Below are 21,613 nucleotides of genomic sequence, written 5' to 3'. Positions count from 1 at the left end.
CGAGTGGCCCAATCAGTGCCAAGAAAAGAACAAACTAAAAAAGATTAATTCACAGATGTTCATGCATTTCACATACACAGTGCCCCATGGTCCGTTGCTAGGGCAACGGGAGACCACCAGTGTGCGCTTTATTGGCTTTATGAAGTGTGTCTCGGGGACTATAGTCCAAGAAATGCTGCATAATAATAGTGTGGCTTTTCTGAAGCCTGGTTTTCAGTGTTTATCCACATTTAACCTTCTGAGTTTTATAAAGAGCATCGTTATGCATAGCCTTCAAACCCCCCACCGCCACCAAACTGCCTCAACTTCCTATCTAGAAACATTAAAATGCATCTCCTGGGGGTCCACTTTGGGAAGATCCATGTTAAAGTGCTCAACCAATTCCGCCGGCGGTGGGTGGGTGGGGGGCGCCTACAACCATTTAAAAGATCACTGTATTAGTACAGTCAACCATATCAACCGCTTTGGAACAGTAAAGAAGCTACAAAACCAGAACACACACATGCCCCTTATTTTCTGTGCATCAGGAGGAACCCTGCTTTTGACTATCAGGGATCGGTTTTCACCAGACGGAAGAGCAGAACCAGCGAGGCTTATCAGGCCAAAGTCTCTCCCTATCCGACAGAACGTTCTGTGATGATGGCTCTCTTCCACGCCTGCACTGGTAGGGCAGTTATGACAGACAGCCACACGCAGCTACCGAGGACTTGAAGTGTGGCCAGTGCAAGAGAGAAACTAGATTTTAAATTTTATTTCATGTTAGCTATCTTAAATTTAATAGCTTCCCGTGGCTAGTGGCTACCATATTGGACAGCGCAGTTTTATTGGCTTACCAGACAACTACATACGTTTTGAAAAGTTCATAAAAACACTGTCTCTTCATGCTCTTAGCTTCTGCTTAATTCATAAAACTCTTAACTCCAAGTAAATGTACACAGAACAGTATTCAGGACTGTGGCTGCCTCTCGCTGTGTGGTTCCTAACAGCCCCTGGTACTCGGCCTAATCAGCCTGTTTCTTTGTCCAACAGGCCCCGGGATGAAGAGTGACTTTCCTCCCTCCCCCACTCAGGGTGGGAGGTTAAAATCACAAATGTCACAACTCTCAGAGCAGTAGCACAGATCAAGTGTTAACCTAAAGGGAAGGGGTGGGTGAAGGGGAGAATACAGGCTGGCGGGGGCGAGGGAGGATCTGGAATGAAGAGGAGAAAAATAAAGCCAGTGAATAGATCAATAGAAGCAACAGCTTACATTCAGATTCACAGGAGAAAGAACACACCGAGACAATCATTTCCTGGGAAAAGCTCAAGTCTAATGAGAATTTACTCTGCTCCTTTATGTGACAACCAGCCCTTTTGTGGCACGGGCTTCCTGACTGACAGGAACCCGGGGCCCCTTAATAGGATTTCCATATTATTTCCAACACCTGCCCAGAAGTTATTTGTTTACACTGAAGGAGGCAAGATTCTCAAATCAGACATCTGCTTCTAGTTCAGGCATATCTTAGGAAACCATCTAGAAAGCAGCTTTGTTACCATGGTGACATTTTTATTTTCCTCCTTTGGTTGGCTCAAAACATTAGCATTTCCAATTTTATTTTGTTGTTCCAAAGGCCAAATGTCGCTCAAGAAAACAGAAGTTTAAAGAAAGATAAATGAATACTCAACAATTTCTAAAATAATTAAAATGACCATAAGGAAGAATAAATAAAAATGAGTTAGTATCACATTGCCTACTGGCTTCTCTCATTGGGTGGCATCACTAACCTGTTTACCTTTCCTCCCCCTCCCCTCTCCTTTTTCCCTTAAATATCAACATTCAGCAACTTGAAAAGTACCAATTTGGGGAAAAAAAAAAAACCAAAAGATTCATGAATCCTTAGGGTGTGATACAACTATAAATAAGTCCATTTTCATGAAAAAGAATTCAAGCTCACCCTACAGCCATGGCAAGGGACCGGAAAGTGTAAGCTTTTCATGAACATTAGTGGTTGAAGAAAGGATGGAATAACAAACAGTGTGAGGGAAGAAAGGCAGACTGCACTTGAGTAGATTTCATGCATGTGTATGTTACTGTTTTCCTGTTCGGGGTGGGGGGAGAAGGAGACTTAGCCACCAATTACAACTATCACACATGAACAGAAATTAAAGTGACAATACTAGTAGTTGACACTTAAAATGCTTTTTTAAGTGTTAAAATTTATTATGTATGGAAATATTTGGATTGGTTCTGAATAATGAATCTGATAAAGTCATATTACTTATTTTGTTCAGTTTTTAGATTCAAAGTAAAACCACCAAGTATTCAAACTCTAAGATTTAGTTCTGATTTGCCAGATCTAAGCAGCATTTAGTCTTGAAATATGATTTCATCAGTTTCATCTAACAGCAAGTTTATTTAAAAGGATCCAAAACTCTTAGAGCAGGTATTAGTCAGCCCTCAGCAAACTTCCTTTCCAGTCCTCTTTCATGAAGCCCGAATTCTGTTCAACCCTGTCCCAAGGCAGCTGCCATGGTAATTACTAGATATGACTCCCCTTCACATCCAAAATTACAGCCCTTGTTAGTGGCTGGCCCCCAGGTGTACAGAGTCTTTAACCCAGAAGATATCTGAAGCACTTCAAAAGCACAATAAAACAAAATATACAAGTTGGGTAGAGTTAAGTGTTGTAGCAGAAATAATTCAAGAAATAGAGAAGTGAGGATACTGAGCATCCCCCTGGGTAATTATATGATTTTTCCAGAGTGGGTTATAGTAAGTGTTACTATATAAGAATATGAAAAAGATTATGAACCATTCTTTCAAATAATTCTTTTGGAAGAATTATCTACATTTTGAGAAACAAATGCTTTTGAAATTCAAATGCCAGTTTAAACAAATAAATATTGAGCCCCTTTAAAATTGAAAAAAAAAACCATGTTGAATAAAAACTTTATGATGTAATATTTTTGCAAGAGATGAAATGCATTCTAATTAAGAACATTAGAGACATTAAACATGGGGATGAAAATGTCTGGTAACTAAGAGGTTTGGTTTATGGAGGAAAAGAATTAAACCGCCCTTGCCAAAAATCAGCTGGGGAAGGCAGGCCCCACAACCAGCCCCGCCCCTGCTAATTAATATTTGTTCTGCCTCAGTGATTGGTGGAGACAGCCCCAACCCCCATCACTAATCCATTCATGCTCACCACCTGAGGACCAGCTATGCCTTAAAGATATTTATTCATCTGTTCGACAAACAAACAATTATAACATATTTTCTGGAATTAGGGCACCTGTTACATTTCACACAGCTTACACGCCTAGAGGCAGGTATCAATTAATACTGAACAAATTACTGCATCATAAACCCATAGAACAAAATTCCTGATTATTCTGTGATAAGGTAACTCTAAATAGGAAAATACATGGCAGAAACAAATACCTCTACAATGAAATAAAAAAGCAAGCATAATGCTGAAACACTTAATTTTAAATTACCATCTTATTTTGGAAAATTCAGAGTTAAACATTAAATCCTTGAAAGGTATACTTTAGAACATTAAACTATTTCCCTGCCACTCAACACCCAAAATGAAATATAATTACCACTGTGTTTATTTGGCTAATGGTATGGCCAACTTTATTGCTGAAACATACCTTATGGTATAAGATGTATACTGTAAAATTCACTTATAGGACAGGACTGAACAACATAAGAAAACATCTACATTCCAAATGCCTGGGAAAAAATGCCTGGAGTGGTAGCTTTGAGATCCAGGGAAGTTAAATGACTTGCCCATTGACACACAGCTGACCTAGAGAGAGAAGGGAATCCTAATTCTATTACAATTCCCTTCCTACTCACCCGTGATTTGTCCTCCTGTACAGTTCCACCAAGAAGATAAGATTCTTGCCCCCAAGGAGCTAAGAATTTAGTGAGAGAGACAGATGCTGTGCTGGAGCACACGGCATCTAGGACACTACACCCTTAAGGAAATAGATGTACTTAATATATTTTTAAAACCCTACTTGAAAATGTATTTTTAAAAGCCTAGCTTAAGCAATATGTATGTTTGGAAAGTGAAGTTGGATTGCAAATACATCGCAGTCTGTGTATGAAGGTAAAAGGATACAAATAGAATTCTATTTATTGATGATCAGCATACATTTCTAAAAATTTTACTCCCCGATTATTGGTAAACTTCACTGAACTGTTTATCACCAACATGTACATGCAAACCTAGATGTCATTCTTCTACCCATTCTCTCAGCATAAGAAAAAGACTCTTCCTAGTACGATTCAGGAGAAAGTCCTCTTGACACCACTGGGAAGCACGCAGACACATCCAGAATATGGGCCATTCGTAGGAAGGCTGGCCCAGGTTCTTCAACAAACCAGTGGCACAGGAAAAATTGTAAAAGGAGGGAAACTCTTGCAAACCAATTATTTGAAATAATCGAAGAAGTCTGCTTATAGACTCGATATTAGAAGCTATCAAGGAATTATTTTTATTAAGTGATTAAAGGCATTATAGTTACTAAAAAAATGTCCACTGTTTAGAGAAATGTGTTCATTTTAGGTAATGAAGTATATAAGGGTAAAACGCATGCTGGAATTTGCTTCAGAATATTTTAGCAAAGAAAGAAAGGAACAGATTAAAATGTCACTAAAAATCGATAGCTCTTATACCTTGATGTGAAGTATGTGGAGGATCTTGGCACTATTATTTCTACTGCTGAGTATGTTTCAAATTTTTAATAACAAAGGATGAGACTGAGTCACCCAGAAAGGTTTCCTTTGAGGATGGCAACGGCTATGTGACCTTGGGTAAAAGGTCTCAACACCTCTAAACCTTTCCTCATATGTGATATAAATAATAAATAAAGAAACCTTTCCTCACCACCTACCTTCACAATGAAATCTGAACTATGAGCTATACATGCTCAGAGATCAGTGGGGTTGACTAGGTAACTAGGGTCCACAGAGGTTAGAGTGGATAAACTGGAGTGTCCAAGGCACAGCCCTTAATGGCATACCTTCTTTTCTCAGATTACTGATGACTAAGGGGAAAATAGGAGATAGTGCAAGCCCCACTACAGTTTAGTTTGTCGGTAGTGTTCGGGGTTTTTTGTTTTTTGGGTTTTTTTAATTATACCTTCTCTTTATAGTATTTTATGGATTTCAACTCTAGGCCTTTGTCTTTATATAATGTGTCCTCCTAAAGTCTACAGGCAATTAATCTCACCAAGCTTTCTCACAAAGGGTTAAGATTACAAACCTTCCTACCTCACACAGTTGTATGGGGGAAAGGGAGTGAGTGTTAAAACCGAAACTGCCTGGGCCAGTTATCCTCTCTTCTACTGGCCAACCTCTCCTCCTTCAAGTGGTTTCTTCTCTGCTTTCTCCCACACAGGACATGCAAGGGGTTAAACATATTAAAAGGCACACTCTTTTCAGACTGATATTCCTTTGCAACAGGAAAAAGAGGCCGAGGGGAAAAAAAGCCAAGTCACACAGGTCACACAAGATCCTGGAACAGAACCCTTCACCACTAAGTCTTGATGTACAAAGTGAAGCGGCAAATAGAAGTAATCATTCTGTTAATGCAAGCTAAAAACCCACCTTCACCTGTAACACCCAACTAATGAGGCAAAAGTGCTTTCTTGGCCCGAATCATACACTTCAATTTGAACACAAAAGGAGCCTTAGTCTAATTCTCATTGATAAACCTTTATTGCCAACAGAGAATAACTGGAGAGACAAGAAGAAAAGCACCGTATGATGTTTTAGTTATCTACATAGAATAAATACCAAAGTATAGCTATGACAGAATAAACAGGCATTGCCATAGATACAACTAATAAGCAGATCATTATGAAAACCCTTAAACAAAAACAAAGAATCCATACAGGACAGGGTTGGGGGAAGGGGGGGATATAGTATATATACCCACAGAAGAGCGTTTAGCTTGAAAAGTATCTATATGTAAATTTTTTTTAAAAAGTGCACTATCCATACTTATACCAGCAAAAATTACAAAAGCTATGAAGTTCCGTATTGGTGGATTGTGTGGAAACATACTCAAATATTGCATATGGCATTTTTAAATGTTGCAGCGCTCTGGAGATTAATTTGGCAATGTACAAATCACTAAAAATGATCATACTCTTCGATGATGCATATGGCACTTTGGGGAAGACAATCCAATGAAATAATAAAACTAAAAACACCACCACTTGGAGGAAAAAAAAATGGACTTATGCTATATTTTAAAAATAAAAAATGCCAAATCCCTCACAGGACTGACTTGAGGTTACTGCATTCAGGATAAAAAACAGGATACATAACATACATAAGAAGGACTTAGGAAGTAATAATAAGCACAGCAACACCAACTTGGGAGAGGTCATGGAGCTAATCAATAGTTGGTGATAGTGAATTCTGCCATTTATATTCAAGTTGGTCTTGATTTTGGTGGCTAGTTTTTGCTAGAAGGTGTAGACATTTGGGGTGTAATGGGACTTTTTTCTCAATCTCAGATTCCTACTAAGTTTTAGGCAATCTGGCCTTCACAGCTCTGAATCATGTCAGCCAATCAGGTGGAAACTGAGAGCGACGTGAGGAACCTAATGACTCCTCTTCATGAACTGGGACCTCCAGCAACTAGGAAGCAGCTCCTGGCAGCATGTGGGCATGTCTGCTCTCTTACCACTTTGGAGCCAACCCATTTCTACCCCTCAGCCCACAGGAGGGATAGGCAGTGGAAGCTTTCATTACCTCAGAAAATGTTTCCTTGGTTTCACTTATATCCTTTCAAAAGAAACTATAGAAGAAGTTAGAAAAGTCCTCACTCAGGAAAGAGAAGTAGGAACCTATTTTGGGCTTTCCACCCGTTATCAGCTAAGGGTGAGAGTGGACCATGGTCTGTGTTTCCTGCCATTTTCAGCCCCAAATCCGAGGCTTACTGTGGGCACATGTATGGGGGTACTGGATGGCCAAGTAACAAGCAGGTGCCTCGGATCCTTACTTTAACAGCCCTAGGACACACACCATTCTGGTTTCTCCTCACCAAATAAAATGATTCTTGGGCTCCTACAGTGCTTGTTCCTTTAGGTCCATATTTACATTCTCCATCCTTGTTGAAAAACTTCAGATACAGGTCTGTAAATAACAGGCTTAGGAATGAACTTGGCTACTGGAGCTATAGAAAATAAGATCAATAAAGCCAGTAGCATTTGGTTTAGTGGTCACAGAACTTCCGAGAAAAGAAAAGGAAGAAAAAGGCCCAACATTTTAACAAGGGAATTTCTTTCATTTTTACTTGATACCTATAGGTAAAGCATCTTAATTACGTGAATCTTTACAGTAAGTTTAAATTTATATTTTATAAGCTATTCTGAAATCTGCCCTGTTTAATAATCTGTAACGTCAAAAGAAACATTTTAAAGTGTCTCTCACAATTAAACCCATCCACAACTTTGCATAAATCAAAATTTTGCTACCATAACAAAATGTTACACTGGGGCTGTGTAACATTGCCCACATCCTCATTACATGCAACACTAATTACTACCAGCAGATTCAGAATTTTCTGCACATTAGAGGCTTTTAGAGGAGCTATAAAAAATTTCAGGCACCATTAATTTAAATCTGTATTGAAATTTCCTTTTGACAGATGGCCAAAAATTACTTATTATTTAGAGTACCAGAGCTGCCTGTTTGCACATTAGAAGAGGAAAGGGAAAAATTAAAAGCAAGAAGGAAATTTATGTCACGTTCATTACCTGTTAAATGTTAAGGAGCATTATCCTGCATGAATAAATTATTTCATACAAGCCTGACTCCAGCTGCAGGCAACTGGCATGCGCCGGCTGATAAAAACCATCTCTAGTCACGCAGCGGACAATCATAAAAAGCCCCTCTTAACCAGGAACCACTACGGGAGGATGAGGACGATCGATGGAACAAGCAACTAACTGCTTCTCCGAGCATCACAGAACACATCTACAAAAATTAGTGAACTATTTCACCTTGCAAAGCCACAGGACAGCCCCAAACCTGACACAACACGACTTCAAATTCAAGAACGGTACCCCAAAAAATATCTATTTATAGCTACCATTCCATAATAAATCAAGGCAAAATCATCCGTCTCTATTTCCTTTTGTTTTCCCCCTGGCTTCCAAGCTATATAGATACTCACTCCCAGACTCATCCTGAATGATTATAGATGATTTCAAAATATACCCTACTCTGACGTGAGGGACTATAAAATGTAACTGACACAAAAGTGTGCACTGGAGTATAAATATTTTCACAGTCTTCTGGGAGTGGGGCATGAGAGGAGGCTTTTGTTTAGTTCACTGGCCTGCCTGAAGGTATGTATTTATCATATGAAGCAGGGAATGTTTATGTTATTGGCCTCAGAGTAACTAGACAGGCTTTCCAAGGGCTCCTACCAGCAAATCTTGGTCAATGCATTTACTTACTACTTCCTAAGTACATATGTGTGGAATACTTACTACACTCTGATTAAGAATGCTTTTTAATTTAGGTACTGATGTTCATATTATACAACAAAGTACACAGCTGTAAATGCATAATTAAATAATTCAATGTGTGCAGTTCCAATTGTAAACGTTGACATTTCTATGGGTGTGCAGATACCCTTTCAAATTACAAAGATTCTTGAAGGGTAAAATCGATACATTTTATTTTCCACCATTTAATAACTTTGGGGGAAAAAAAATCCTACTTTCCTTTTACTATAAAAGGACAAGGAATAAAGAGGCATTCAAAGTGACAGCACAGGTGGTTTCAGGGGAAGATTTTAGTCTCTGTATACATAACTTCATTAAAAACTGCAAGAGAGGACTTCCCTGGTGGCGCAGTGGTTAAGAATCTGCCTGCCAATGCAGGGGACACGGGTTCGAGCCCTGGTCCGGGAAGATCCCACATGCCACGGAGCAGCTAAGCCTGTGTGTCACAACTGTTGAGCCTGTGCTCTAGAGCCTGCGAGCCACAACTACTGAAGCCCGCGCACCTAGAGCCCGTGCTCTGCAACAAGAGAAGCCACCGCCGTGAGAAGCCGGCGCACCACACCGAAGAGTAGCCCCCACTCGCAGCAACTAGAGAAAGGCCGCGTGCAGCAACAAAGAACCAATGCAACCAAAAATAAACAAACAAACAAACAAACTGCAAGAGATGTAACTGCCTATGCCCCAAAACATTCAACTGTTGTAAAATACAAGAAAAGGAATTGACAGCATCTGTGCTTTGGCCAATGCTTGAGAACTGCCCTTGCTTTCTAATCTATACAAAATACAACGGCATGTGTAATACAATTATCCACAATACAGTAGCATATTTACATTGTGCCTGGCTCAAAAGTTACCAAGCAATTTCATATTTTACTCATTTTCTGCCATGGTAGCCTGTTTGCTTACTATATAAATTCAGGCATCCTTAGCATACCCCATTATGGTATGACACAAGCACATCCAAATCATTAGGCCCTAACTACTTCTCCTCTTTCCCTACAACTCCTCTATAAAGAGATAGAGAAGGCAGATAAGACAAATGCAAAACCTAAGGAGAATAACTTGCTATACTGGAAACCAAGATGTCATTAAATTAAAAAAAAAAATCCTTCTGGTGAAGAAAAATGCTCTTACATGTTTTGATAAAGAGTTTTGTAGGATGGAACTGTTTCCCAAAATGTTTATTTCCTTAAAAACCAATTTTTTCCCATTATTATTTATCTTATAGCCAAAGCTCAACTGAAGAAAAGCAGTTACTCTTTTTCACATGGCAAAGACATAATAAAAAGAGCAATGCAAGCCAGATCTTATAATTCAATCTTGGTCTATAAATCCGATTCTGATAGAGAATGGGACCACTGTCTTAAAAAATCTCAAACGCACAACTGAAAGCAATACAAAAATGCAGTTTACCACTATTTGGTACAGCCCACCAAATCATCCTGTAAATCTCAAAGAATCCATTACCACATTTATTCAAATCATTGAGAGCCCCCTTTTAAAAGCCATTCCTTCATCTGTAATTTTGAGTCCTACCTTGATGGAATCTCTGTCTATAGGCAAAACAGCAGCAACGGCAGAGCAAATGGGGAGAAGAAGGAAAAAAAGAAAAGTACCAGTTAGTTTACATAAAATCATACATTTGTCAAATTTGATCTCTGCTAAATAGTAAATGGCACAGTCGTCAACTTTGCTGTAAAGTTAATTATTAATATTACTTGACCAGATCCACAAAGCGCCAATTTACCTTTGACACAATTTCAGAAACCAAAGCTGGATATTTGTGTTATTTATACTTCTTTCTGACTTTTCCACTTATAGATGTATTTACAGACATGCCTCAGCTCTGGACCATAGCACTAAGATAACTGAATGACGAGTAGTACAGTGTTTCCAACATCAGAGATGGGAAATTTATGTTTATGTGATAAAAATCATTTACCCAAGATTATAATTCATGGTAATGACACTGAAACAAGAACAGATATGAGGTTTTAATTATAACCACACCCTTTCAACCAATGAACCACCCATGTACTACGTAAATTCCCACAAAGGAATGCTGGGAGAGACTTTCAGTTGTTTTTCTGCCATTAACTAATAAAAACTACTAATAAACACCATACAAACACAGAGTCACATCAAAATGTCTCTGCACCATCATCTATTTTAGTGGAGGGAAGAAACCAACCTAGAAGGAGCACAACTGGCCTTACAATCGATTCTTTACGTAAACAACTGTTGTTCTTAGAGGCAGAAATGAGTTCATTTCATGCTTCTAAACAGACTGGGTCAAAGAGGTAGTTAAACCAACAGATTTCATTAATTTGGGCTGTACTTTCTCAATTACTAAGACTACTGAAATTGTTTTCTTACCTGCAAGATTCTCGCTGCATTATATGTGATTTACCAATAATAATTGAGGCTGTCAAATGAGTAAATGATCAGTAAATCTTTCCCCAGAATAGATTTGGTCAAAATTAGCTATTAATGCCACTCACTATTTCAAACACAGGGCACTGTGGCACTGCATTACTGATTTAGGCTTGGGGAACCTAGGGGGTAGCAAGGGATCAGAGGCAATGACCAGGAAATGCGTCCCCCCCTTGCCTTTGGGAAGCACATTAACACTTGCCAACCACTATGGTATCATTTGGCAAAAGACTGCTCCCAATCATTAATTTACCTTCCAGGGGAAATCCTTTGTTTAGTCACTGGTATAACGAAATCCAGAAACAAGAATAAATGATGACATACAGACCTACCCTCAGCAACAGGTACGTAATATCAGACTGACATCCCGAGAAAACTGCTTACCTCTTTGATGATCACTGTCATGGTGCTTCTTCTCATCTTTAATTGGAAGGTGAGACTGGCCTCCCAGGGCACTGGAGAGGGCCAGAAGGCCGGCACTGCTACCAATGGGCGGAATGGCAGGGGGCTGAAGCCCTGAAGGGTGCGGGGTCAGAGGCACTGGCAGACCATGTCCATGTGATAAATGCTGGGCCTGGAGTTGTTGCTGCTGTGAGAAACCAGACAAAGATATTGAACTTGTTCCCTATATCCGAGACAACCCCCAACAACAAAAGGAGAGGAAAGAGGTGCAAAAAGATCCTGGAAAGCCCAGTACCCATGAAGGAAAGATTTATTCTTTACATAATATATATATATATATATATATATATATATATATATATAAGGGAAGGAGATGAATAATAGAGAAATGCTATCTTTTTTACTTAGATTTGGTGGTTTTGCAATGCACTGTAAATAACCTAATTTTTAAATAGTGAAACTAAGTTACTTTTAATAGATGAAATTAGATTTAACAAAGCATCTGTATTTTGGTCTCCAAAACATAAAGCCTCACTATCATACATCTCTAATCAAAACATATATGTGACTGTTAAAGCAGTTATGTTGAAGAAAAAAAGCTTGAAAATTGAGAAAATTCGTGTTAAACAGTTCTCCCAGAACCACTGCACAGCATGCAGCGACAGTTAATTTGAAAGAGAAAACCTGAATTAACAACCCAGAAAAGGAAACTGGTTGCAGCCACCGTTTTAAGCCCTTTAAGTGTCCTCAGCGGTACTTGAGCAAATTACTAAAGAAAATCTAATGTAGCAAGGCTTGGGTCCTCCTGTAGGCTTGCTCAATAATGCTGAAATAATTGGGCACTCTGTGCACGTTTAGTGATGCTCGAATGAAAAGCTAGAGGCCTGCCCTTGTACTCTTCTCCAGCGGCCGCCTCTGTGTTGTGACAGGTTTATCTGAGTGGGACTGTGATGCATGCACCAGTAACTGTACTGACAAGAGTTTAAAGTCATTTTTACTGGCACACTGGCAACACATGGAGAAAGCCCTCGAGAGGCCGGAAGGGGAGTGCTTGACCTCAGCAGAGGCTGCAGCAAGCTGGGCTCCAGGGACCGAGGTGGGCAGGCCTTGCTGCCTCTTCCGAGGGGGAGGGGAGGAGGGATGGTGATGGCAGGGTATTCAGTTAAATATATCCCTCAACAGGGGCCCCACACCAACCAAGACCCTGCTTATTAACAATGTCCTGTGAGAACAAGTGTTGAGAAATTCTCAGACCAACTTCTGTAGTGATTACATTTTAATTAATACCTTTAGAATCACTTTTTAGGCCTATCCTGTGATAGCTAAACAGTCCCTTCTGTAATTTTCTTTCCAAGTAGGACTGTACAAAATAGCTTTCTCAGAAATGTGTGGGGTGGCACGTTCTTCTCCCCTTCACTGGTTAAGAATCATCTTGCAAAATATTTCAAAGAAAAACGTGAGTCTTTTTTTTCTCCTCCCCAAATTACTTTTACTTCCCTTCTCTAACCCTCTGTATCTCTTCCTGCGTCTGACAATAAACGTCCAAAGGTAGCACTACTTAGTTCTTCTCTCCAATTGACCTGCACCTACTTACTGTACATGCACTTAAAGTACAGTCAATAAAATAGTACTAACACTTTTAAGACAACTTTACATACATAAAACGGCAAATTGGAGCAGTAATAAAGACACTCCACCAACCAATGCCCACCCTAAAGTCCTGCCAACGTGCTACCTAAATGGAGAGTTCAAAATAATGTCGTCCTTCATTTGAGTGGCCAAAATCATGTTCGTTAATTCTTTATGTACTGTTACTTAGTTGTGACCAAAAAACACGAGCACACAATAGTTTCTAAACATGTAGAAAATAGGTCTATGAAGAAACAAGGCCTTCAGCTAAATATATGGCAAATTTATTTCAAGTCCTTGTTCTACTGAAATAGCCAGAAAAGTGCTCCGATTCTCTTTCTCCTCTCTATCCCATAATACTTCATGTGCACGGGTCGGGCACGTAGCCACTTTCTATCTCAGATCAGAGTTCAATCAGCAAGCATTTATTAAGAGGCTGCATATGTCCTTCTTACCACCTTTCCTAGACTCTAAGCTCTGTGAGAGTCTGCATCCGACATACACCCTAGCTAACTGCAGGCACTGAGACATTCATATAATATCTGAGCAATTAAAAAATATGTCTATTTCATTAGATATGAAAAAAAAAAACCTCAGCCAAAAGCAATACTTTCAGTGGCCCAGGTGTTTCTTTTATTTTTGTCTCATAGGACCAAAAATAAGCACTAACAGCCTCATTTTCCTGTCCATCCAGAACTTTCCAAAGGCAAAAAACATACCCCTAGTCTGCAGCACATGCCATTCATAGTGAAGACTTCCTGGGTTCCTTACTTGTACTCTACCTCAGAATAGCTCTAACACTAATCTTCTCCTATTCTCCACTGTGCCCCTCTTAAAGGCGGATCCCTTTCCCTTCCAAGGACCAGACTCCTCCCCCCGCATCATCTTTTCTTCCTTTCTCCCTTCGTTGCTCCATCAATTCTCCAACTCCCCACCCCCACCTCCACCTTAGGTGGTTCTGTCACTGATTTTGCTCTTCTGCTTGCAAGCCTAATTCCAGCATCTCTAGCATTGTGTTTCAGACGAATTGCCTCCCTAACACTAAGAGAACTTGAGGTAGCACTTTTTCAGGAGGGGAAAAAAAACACTATATTCTAATCACATTTTGTGTCCTCCACTGCCCCTAACACAGTGCTTTGGCACATAATTGGCACTTGATAAATGTTTGTTAAATGTAATTAAATTAACCTTCTTTTGCCCTCTTCAGCTACTGGTCTGTGTGTGTGTCATATATATATATATCCTTGTCTATGGAGAGCCAAATTTCTTTAAAAACTAGTGTAAATTTGCAGTCCCCAGTTCTTAACAACCCCCTCCTGTAGACAGACAGACAGACAGACACACACACACACACACCCACACACCTTACTCCTTAACCCCCTGTAATCTGGACTCCAGGCCCACCAATCTGAAAAAAACTGATGATGATTCAGATAGCTATTTTTTCAAGATGTCACAGTCATCTTTCTGATATATCTCAGCCAGAGCTAGGATATCCTCCTTATGAAACTCTCCTCCACCTGCTTCAGGAACACTACAGTGATCGCCACAGCCTCTCTTTAGTTATCTCTCTGAATGCTGCTGTTAGATTCCCTTCTTGGCTTCTCCTTGTTTACTACAGAGGTACAGTCCTAAACCTTTTGCTCCTTTCCCATGCTCCAGTAGCTCTGGTCTAACTTCTTGCCAGACAAGTCTACTTGGCAGTTCAGCATTACCTGAAAATGAAATGCTTAACACAAACCCCCTAAGTAACTTCCACTGGCTCACGTTATCAGTCACCACTGATTTGTTTTTCTTCTGTGCTCCTATATCCGTCATCACCAGATCCTGTCAAATCTCAATTCCAGCATATTAGTCAGACCCTCATCATCCCGTACTTTGAATAGCGCAAGTCTCCATTAGCTCATTTTGACTGTAACAAACCCACCCTGCATCAACACTGCCAGTATTTTTTCCTCAATTCGTGGCCTCTCCTGTCTCTTAGAACAACCTCTCCATTACTTATCTAAGTTGTACTCACCCATCCTGCTCAGCTCATGTTTCACCTGTTCTGCAAAGGCCTCTCCAAACGTGCCATGCGTCTACTTACAGGACTCCCTGTATCATTCATTGGCATAGGCTGACTCACAAAGGTACTGTTACTCATCTTTTTACGGATAAGAAGACCTTGACCTGCCAACAAGATTGTGACATTCTGGAGAGAAGAGACCAGCCTCAGGACTCTTTGTACCCCTGGCACCTGGCTCACCACTATTTAGTCATATGGCCATATATTTAAAGCTTTTGGTAAATTAAATTTCTACTAAATAAAAGAGAGTTCCTATATATCCTTTACTCAAATTCCACTAATGTTTAAATGTCTTACCTACCCATAGAATTTATCAAAACTAAAAAAAAAAAAATTCTTACATAACCAATTTACCAAAACTAAAAAATTAACATTGTACATTACTATTAATCAAACACAGACTTCATTCAGATTTCTCTTGTTTTCCATTAATGTCATTTTTCTGTTCCAGAATGCCACACTGCACTGAGAGGTTTTAATTTTTCACTTGCTTTTATACCAAAATTATAAAGCCCTTCCAATGATTTTATGAATAACAACATCCAAATTACAAAAGTATCGTTAAACAGAATATGCCTTGAACTTAGGAGAGAGAGAAGAAAAATGAGAGGGAACAACCATAAACCCATTTTAAAAGTCATCCACTATACGTACAAAATATCAAACAAAAAAGCACACTCAGGGCATCCTGTAGCAAGGAGCCATTTTTAGCAAGTGTTTAAAATATAAAACTATCAGGTAAAAATGAGATTAAGTAAGTTACCAAAAGGTATATGATAAAAATATAAGACAGATATACTGAAATACTTTGGTAGGTTTTTAAATGTTTATATCAAGCAAATCACTTTCTGTATTTAGTGGTCATTTTTAAATTTCTTTGTAAGTTTTCTCCTTAGAAACTATCCTAGCAGCACAGTGACAGGTATAATTGATAATGATTACTGGTTAGTCAATAAAACCAATGTATTAGAGACCATCTTCTTTACATAAAAACAGTAAGTCACCAACAGCTAAACTGAACTTTACCCTTTACTCCATCAAAAAAAAAAAAGGCTTTATCAAATTACAAATAACATTCAAGAATTCAAAATTAAAAAGAATCTCTATCAAGGACTCTCATCAATAGAGGAAAACTCATAGCGATTCCCCGGAAAAGGACTCAGGTTTCTCTGGATATTATTTAAGGAGCTGGGGTAGCATAACCTAATGGGCTTCCCTATAGTACAGCAAAAGCTTGTGGATGTTTCCCAATAGCTTACTGTCCTCTGATCTCCACCCTGTCTGTGTTAATTACACAGCAATTAACCTGCAAAGGTTTACTTTATCCTACAGTCACCAAAGAAACATAAAACCTCTTGCTTTTTGAAGACAGAGAGAAAGGAAATGGATCTTAAGAGTACACCAGTTCAACACTGATTTATTATTAAAACAATTTAAGATAAATCACCACTCTAATCACAAAGCAGCAAGTTAAAAAATGCTTACCTTATAAGGAAAAAAGAAAACAATCAAGCCAAAAAAATAAAAAGAGGAGAGCATAGACTGTAGTACCACTTAAACATTAAAATAAAATACACTCTATGTAACCATAACTGAAAAAAAAACTACTGAGAAAGATACCTATCTTGAAAATTTTCTTCTGAATGGGCTTCCTAGGCCATTACTATCTTGAGTGCCTTATTTTAAAAAAAAAAAAGAAAAAGAAAAGAAAGAAAACACTCTCATATCAAACCAGGATACAAAATAAAAATCTTTTTTTCTTTTCCCTTGATGGGCCATTCAAGAGAATAAACATTAAAATGGAGTGAACTTTAAACTTAGGCAAATAGGTACTCCATTAAGGTAATTAATTTAATTTTGAAAAATAGCCAGTAATTAGTTCTGAAAATACACAGCAATGAGGTAGTAGATGCAGCCTCATTCTGTTAATAGCTTTTTACTGGAGATTCTGTAACAAAGAATTATCTCCTCACAGTTTCAAGTTTGGAATGAAGGGAAAATAGAACTAGAGAATCAAGTTCATAGGAAATGTCTTTTGAAATGTCTATCTGCCCGCAAAAAGAGAAATTCTTTTTAATCAAATGTCCCCAACTGTTTGATTACCAGGGCTTGACTGGTCAATGACCAAGCAGGAAGCAGGGTGAGTGAAGAAGCTTAATCCACACAAATCCCTAGCAACTCTGCACAACTCCAACTGGAAACCAAGCAGAGGTTTTCTTGTCCACCACCCTTCATTTCTACTATGCTATCAACAGAAGCCTCAAAAAAAAAAAAAAAAAACAACCTTCATTCTTAGAAGCAATGACACCCCAGTAGCAATGAGCACACTTAGTGCCGTATCTTGGTTTCTTAAAAAAGAAAAAAAAAAAAAAAAGAGCAAGGTGAGCCTGCTACATCTTGTGCTAGAAAGCAAGAAAGCTATCTAGACTAACAGGGTGTGACAAATAGGACAATGGGCCAACTTGAAGGGGTCCTCACTGGCAAAACTTGAGACAATTCAAGCATCATAAAGAACAGTAACTGTAGTAGATTACAACATAATTTTAAACCCAGTTGCCAGGAGAGGAGTCCACAGTACCACAAGAAAACAGGTGGAGCTGTGGGACATGCCATGAGGCCAAGGACTAGAAAATGGCTCTTCCAACCAGCTGGCCAAATTAGTGGCACTGAACATGTGTGCCTTGATCCAATCAGGAGACATTATTCTAGGGGACAAGTAAGGGAGGGACCAACAGATCCAGGAGCTGGGCAAGAGAAGGCAACAGGCTCTGAAATAAAGCAGCAAGCACAGAAAAGGGCCCTGGACTGGGCTGGTATCTACACACCTCTAACCGTGAGGGTACGCGTTGGTAGGGACCCTGTCTGTGTGGGCTGGGCTGAGTCTGAGAAAGGAGATCCTGGATGATATGTGGGGATGCAACATCATGAGGTGACATCAGAGCTACTGTCTGGAATCCTTACCATCTCTGTGAGCAAGAGCAGGTCACTTTACGATTTCAGACCTCAGTTCCTTCATGTAAAAAGTGGAAAGGGTTATAAAATCTACCTCCCCAAGGTTGTTGGGAAAATTATGAGATTGTGCATATAAAACCCTTAGCGCAGTGTCTGGCAAATAATAAACACTCAATACATGGTTGCTGCTATTATTGGAAAAAGGTATCCAGAAGTCTATATCCACACACACACTCACTAACGGAAAACGAGGGGAAGGAGGAAGGGAGGAAGGCAGGAAAAGCTCTTCTTTACAGAAGAATATTAATTTAAAAGGAAAAAGAATTTAGAATTTACCACTTCATTACTCCAAATGTATTAACAGCGTCAACAGATACTAAAACCACTGGGTAAAATGTTGTTGGGGAACAGGTTATTCACATGTCAAAGTATCATCCCAGATTACTAGCTTTGCCAACAATGTGATACAACTGGGAAATACACAACATCACCAAGGTAGTGTTTTTACTAAAAATACTTAACCTGAATCTAAACATCAGAAAACAATCAGATGAGTCCAGGTTGTAGGGCAGTCCACCAGGCTGGCCTGGAATCTTCAAAATGCCAAAGTCATAAAGCGAAATCGCTTGGGGACTGTTTCGTGGGGGTGTGAGGGAAGACGGAAGAGACAGCACAATAAAGCCACTCTTGAATGTGAGTACCAGATTAGGCGACAACTGCTACGAAGAAAGAAGAGCTATCAAGGACTTTCTGTGGACAACTAGAGAAATACGAATATGAACTACACACTGGATATATGGAGGTCTTAACTGTATCATGCTTATACTGGCAAACTGTTTATAGAAGGTGCACGCTGATACATTAAGGGGTGAAATATCATGTCTCCCTGCCTCTTACTTTCAAACAATTTGGCACACACAAAGTATATATCTGTCTGTATGTATACACATTACAAAGCAAAAGTGACAAAATATTAACTGGTGAATCTAAGTGATAAGTACACAGTGTTTGTTTTACTATTCTTTCCACTTCCCTGTAGTTGTAGAGGTGGGGAAAATAGGATGTGCCCTTCTAGACAGAAGATTGGGAGTTCTTGCTTTGAACAAATATCTCTAGCAAAAGCTAAAAGTTAAGTGAATCCATAGAAAGAAGCAAGAACATAAAAAAGAACAAAGGAAGGAACTTTACAACCTAAGCTTATCTGTAATTCATTCCTGAAGACTTAAAACATGAGATTTACTGCAGGGGAAAGACCAGCATTTATAGCAACCCAACAAAGATTATCACTGCAGGGATAAGTTTCTCACACTAAAACCATAGATCTCTATGGTCCTCAAGATCTCTGGACTGGTCTTTAAGGGGAAGACAGGTAACAAGCAAAGAAGCAAATTCCATGAGTCCTGTGCCAAGGACTCCACTGTCTTAACTTGCAGTTTAACTCACAAAGTAATAACAGCAAGAAAAGGAAAGGACAAAAGTCCCCCAACCCTGAGTTATTATATTAACTTTCCCATCAGAAATCCTATAAGAATTTTTTCTGAATTGGTCCATAGTTTACTAGGAGAAGTATTTCTAAGCAAATTAATAATAGAAATACATTTTCCTGGAGGCTTGTTTAAACTATTTAATGAATTTTTTGAAGAGATTTTTAACACATTATCTTACTGAAACCAAAGCTTCTATTTTGTGTTGCAGTCGTTAAAGTTACCAAGCTAAGGGATCCTGCTCAGAAAAGCTTTCTTTAGTTACTTCCCAGTATTCTTTAAAAGTAAAGCTGCATCTAAAAAGCCTATCTACTTCAGATTCTTCAGTAACCCTGCAATTAACCTTAGAACTTTAGAAGTAGAATGAACCTCAGAGGACAGCTAGATGAGTTGCTTTCCAACATTTTGACCGCAACTCCTGTGTGTGCATGTTGTATATCTGCATGGACTAGACATGTAAATAAAACAAAAGTTTAACAAATACCAAATACTATGTGTGGCACATTTTTATATTTTCTATTCCTTTCTTTTTTAAAATAAAAAATGTTGACTATTGATTTCACTGCATAGTCATGAATCTCAGGAACTGCAATTTGAAAAACACTGAACCAGGCTGTGATACTGTGATTTACAATAAGAAATATATATTTGGTCTTAGTTCACAGTTCTGGGCACAGGGCTCCAAAAATTCTAGGAATTTCCTAAGTGAAGAGAGCAACAAAAGGTGTCTTTTGTTATGTTAATGACGTGACTTTCGGAGGGCACTTGTGGTTGGGAGCCGGTTGCTAGGAGAACCAACCACATGACCAGAATGATGTTGGACCTTTCAGTCCCACGCCCCAGACCTTCAGGGAGGGAGGGGAGAGTGGCTGGAGAGTTGAGTTCAATCACCAATGGCCACTGATTTAGTCAATCATGCATATATAAGGAAACCTCCAGAACAACCCAAAGGACAGGGTTTGGAAAGCTTCCAGGTCGGTGAACACAGGGAGATTTGGGGAGAGTAGCGCACTTGGAGAGGGTGTGGAAGCTCTGCGCCCTTTCCCCATACCTTGCCCTATGTATCTATCTGACTTCCATGTGACTGTCCCTGAGCTACATCCTTTTATTAAAAAACAGGTAATTTGGTAAGTTACATGTTTCTCTGAGTTCTGTGAGCTGCTCTAGCAAATTAATCAAACTCAAGGAGGAGGTTGTTAAAAACACAGATGATAACCTGTATTTGGGACTGGTGTCTGAAGTGCAGGGAGGAGGGGCATTCTTGTGGAGCTGAGCCCTTAACCTGTGGGATCTGATGCTATCTCCAGTTGAACTGTATGACACACCCAGCTGGTGTCAAGAGAATTGCTTGGCGATCTGGCAAACTATATACCACATTGGAATTGGGTGCAGAATTTTACAGGCTAACACCTGCATATGTGAGGCCCAAGGTAAAAGTCAGTGGGAAATTGTATCCACATCAAGAATGGAACACAAGTCCTCACCATCCAGCCCAGTGAAGTACCTGCTGCCCCATCAGGACCTTTCTTAACTAGGGAGGTCTTTACACAATTGGTAAGTAATCGTTCATTCATAAGAATCAAGAGACAGCCCCTCTGAAGAAGTGACCTCTGAACTAAGATCTGAAGGATGAGAATGAGAGCACCTAGAGCTGGGAGAAGGGAATCGGAGATGAGAGAAAAGCAGTTGCAAAGGCCCAGATACGGAAAGGAGCCTGCAGTAACCAAGGAAGAAAAAGAAGTCTGGTGGGAACCCAGTGAACAAGGAGGAAGTGGGGTCAGATGCAACATTATGGGAATCAGATCATAGACAGAAAGGGCTTTACACTTTCACTTAAGAATAATGAGAGCTTTAGGCAGTGGTGAGTTTGCTGTCGTTTTGTTAAGTTTGAACTTCTGGCTTGTACAAAACTGGTAAAAGCTGGATAATTATTTGTTGGCTATATGTGTTAACAAATATATTCTCTCAGTTTCTAGCTTATCTTTTCATTTTCTTTAAGATATCTTCTGATGAACAGACACTTTTAATTTTAACTGAGTAATATCTTTTTCTTATGGTTTGAGCTTTCTGTGACCCATTAAGAAATACTTCTCTACCCCAAGATAAAAAGTCTTCTTGGTTGTTT

The 21,613-nt window shown here is 39.3% G+C and overlaps 1 protein-coding gene across 16 annotated transcripts in view; it reads right to left on the bottom strand.

The window, feature by feature from the left end:
* LOC307055167 (transducin-like enhancer protein 4) overlaps positions 1 to 21,613 on the bottom strand; it is a gene marked incomplete at both ends in the record, with an annotated part of 156,801 nt that overhangs the window by 67,096 nt on the left and 68,092 nt on the right. For 10 of the 16 annotated variants that reach the window (XM_079707158.1, XM_079707153.1, XM_079707163.1 and 7 more), the window contains 2 exons: positions 10,057 to 10,073; positions 11,338 to 11,539. In XM_079707158.1, the coding sequence (XP_079563284.1) occupies positions 10,057 to 10,073; positions 11,338 to 11,539 (219 nt within the window). Of the gene's footprint in view, positions 1 to 10,056; positions 10,074 to 11,337; positions 11,579 to 21,613 lie in introns of all 16 variants that reach the window. The other 6 variants (XM_079707157.1, XM_079707162.1, XM_079707150.1 and 3 more) reach the window with 2 other exon arrangements.

The sequence above is a fragment of the Hyperoodon ampullatus genome (genome assembly GCF_949752795.1).
Source record: "Hyperoodon ampullatus genome assembly, chromosome: 6".
Classification (NCBI taxonomy): Eukaryota; Metazoa; Chordata; class Mammalia; order Artiodactyla; family Ziphiidae; genus Hyperoodon; species Hyperoodon ampullatus.
This window is presented reverse-complemented; position numbering and strand designations above follow the sequence as displayed.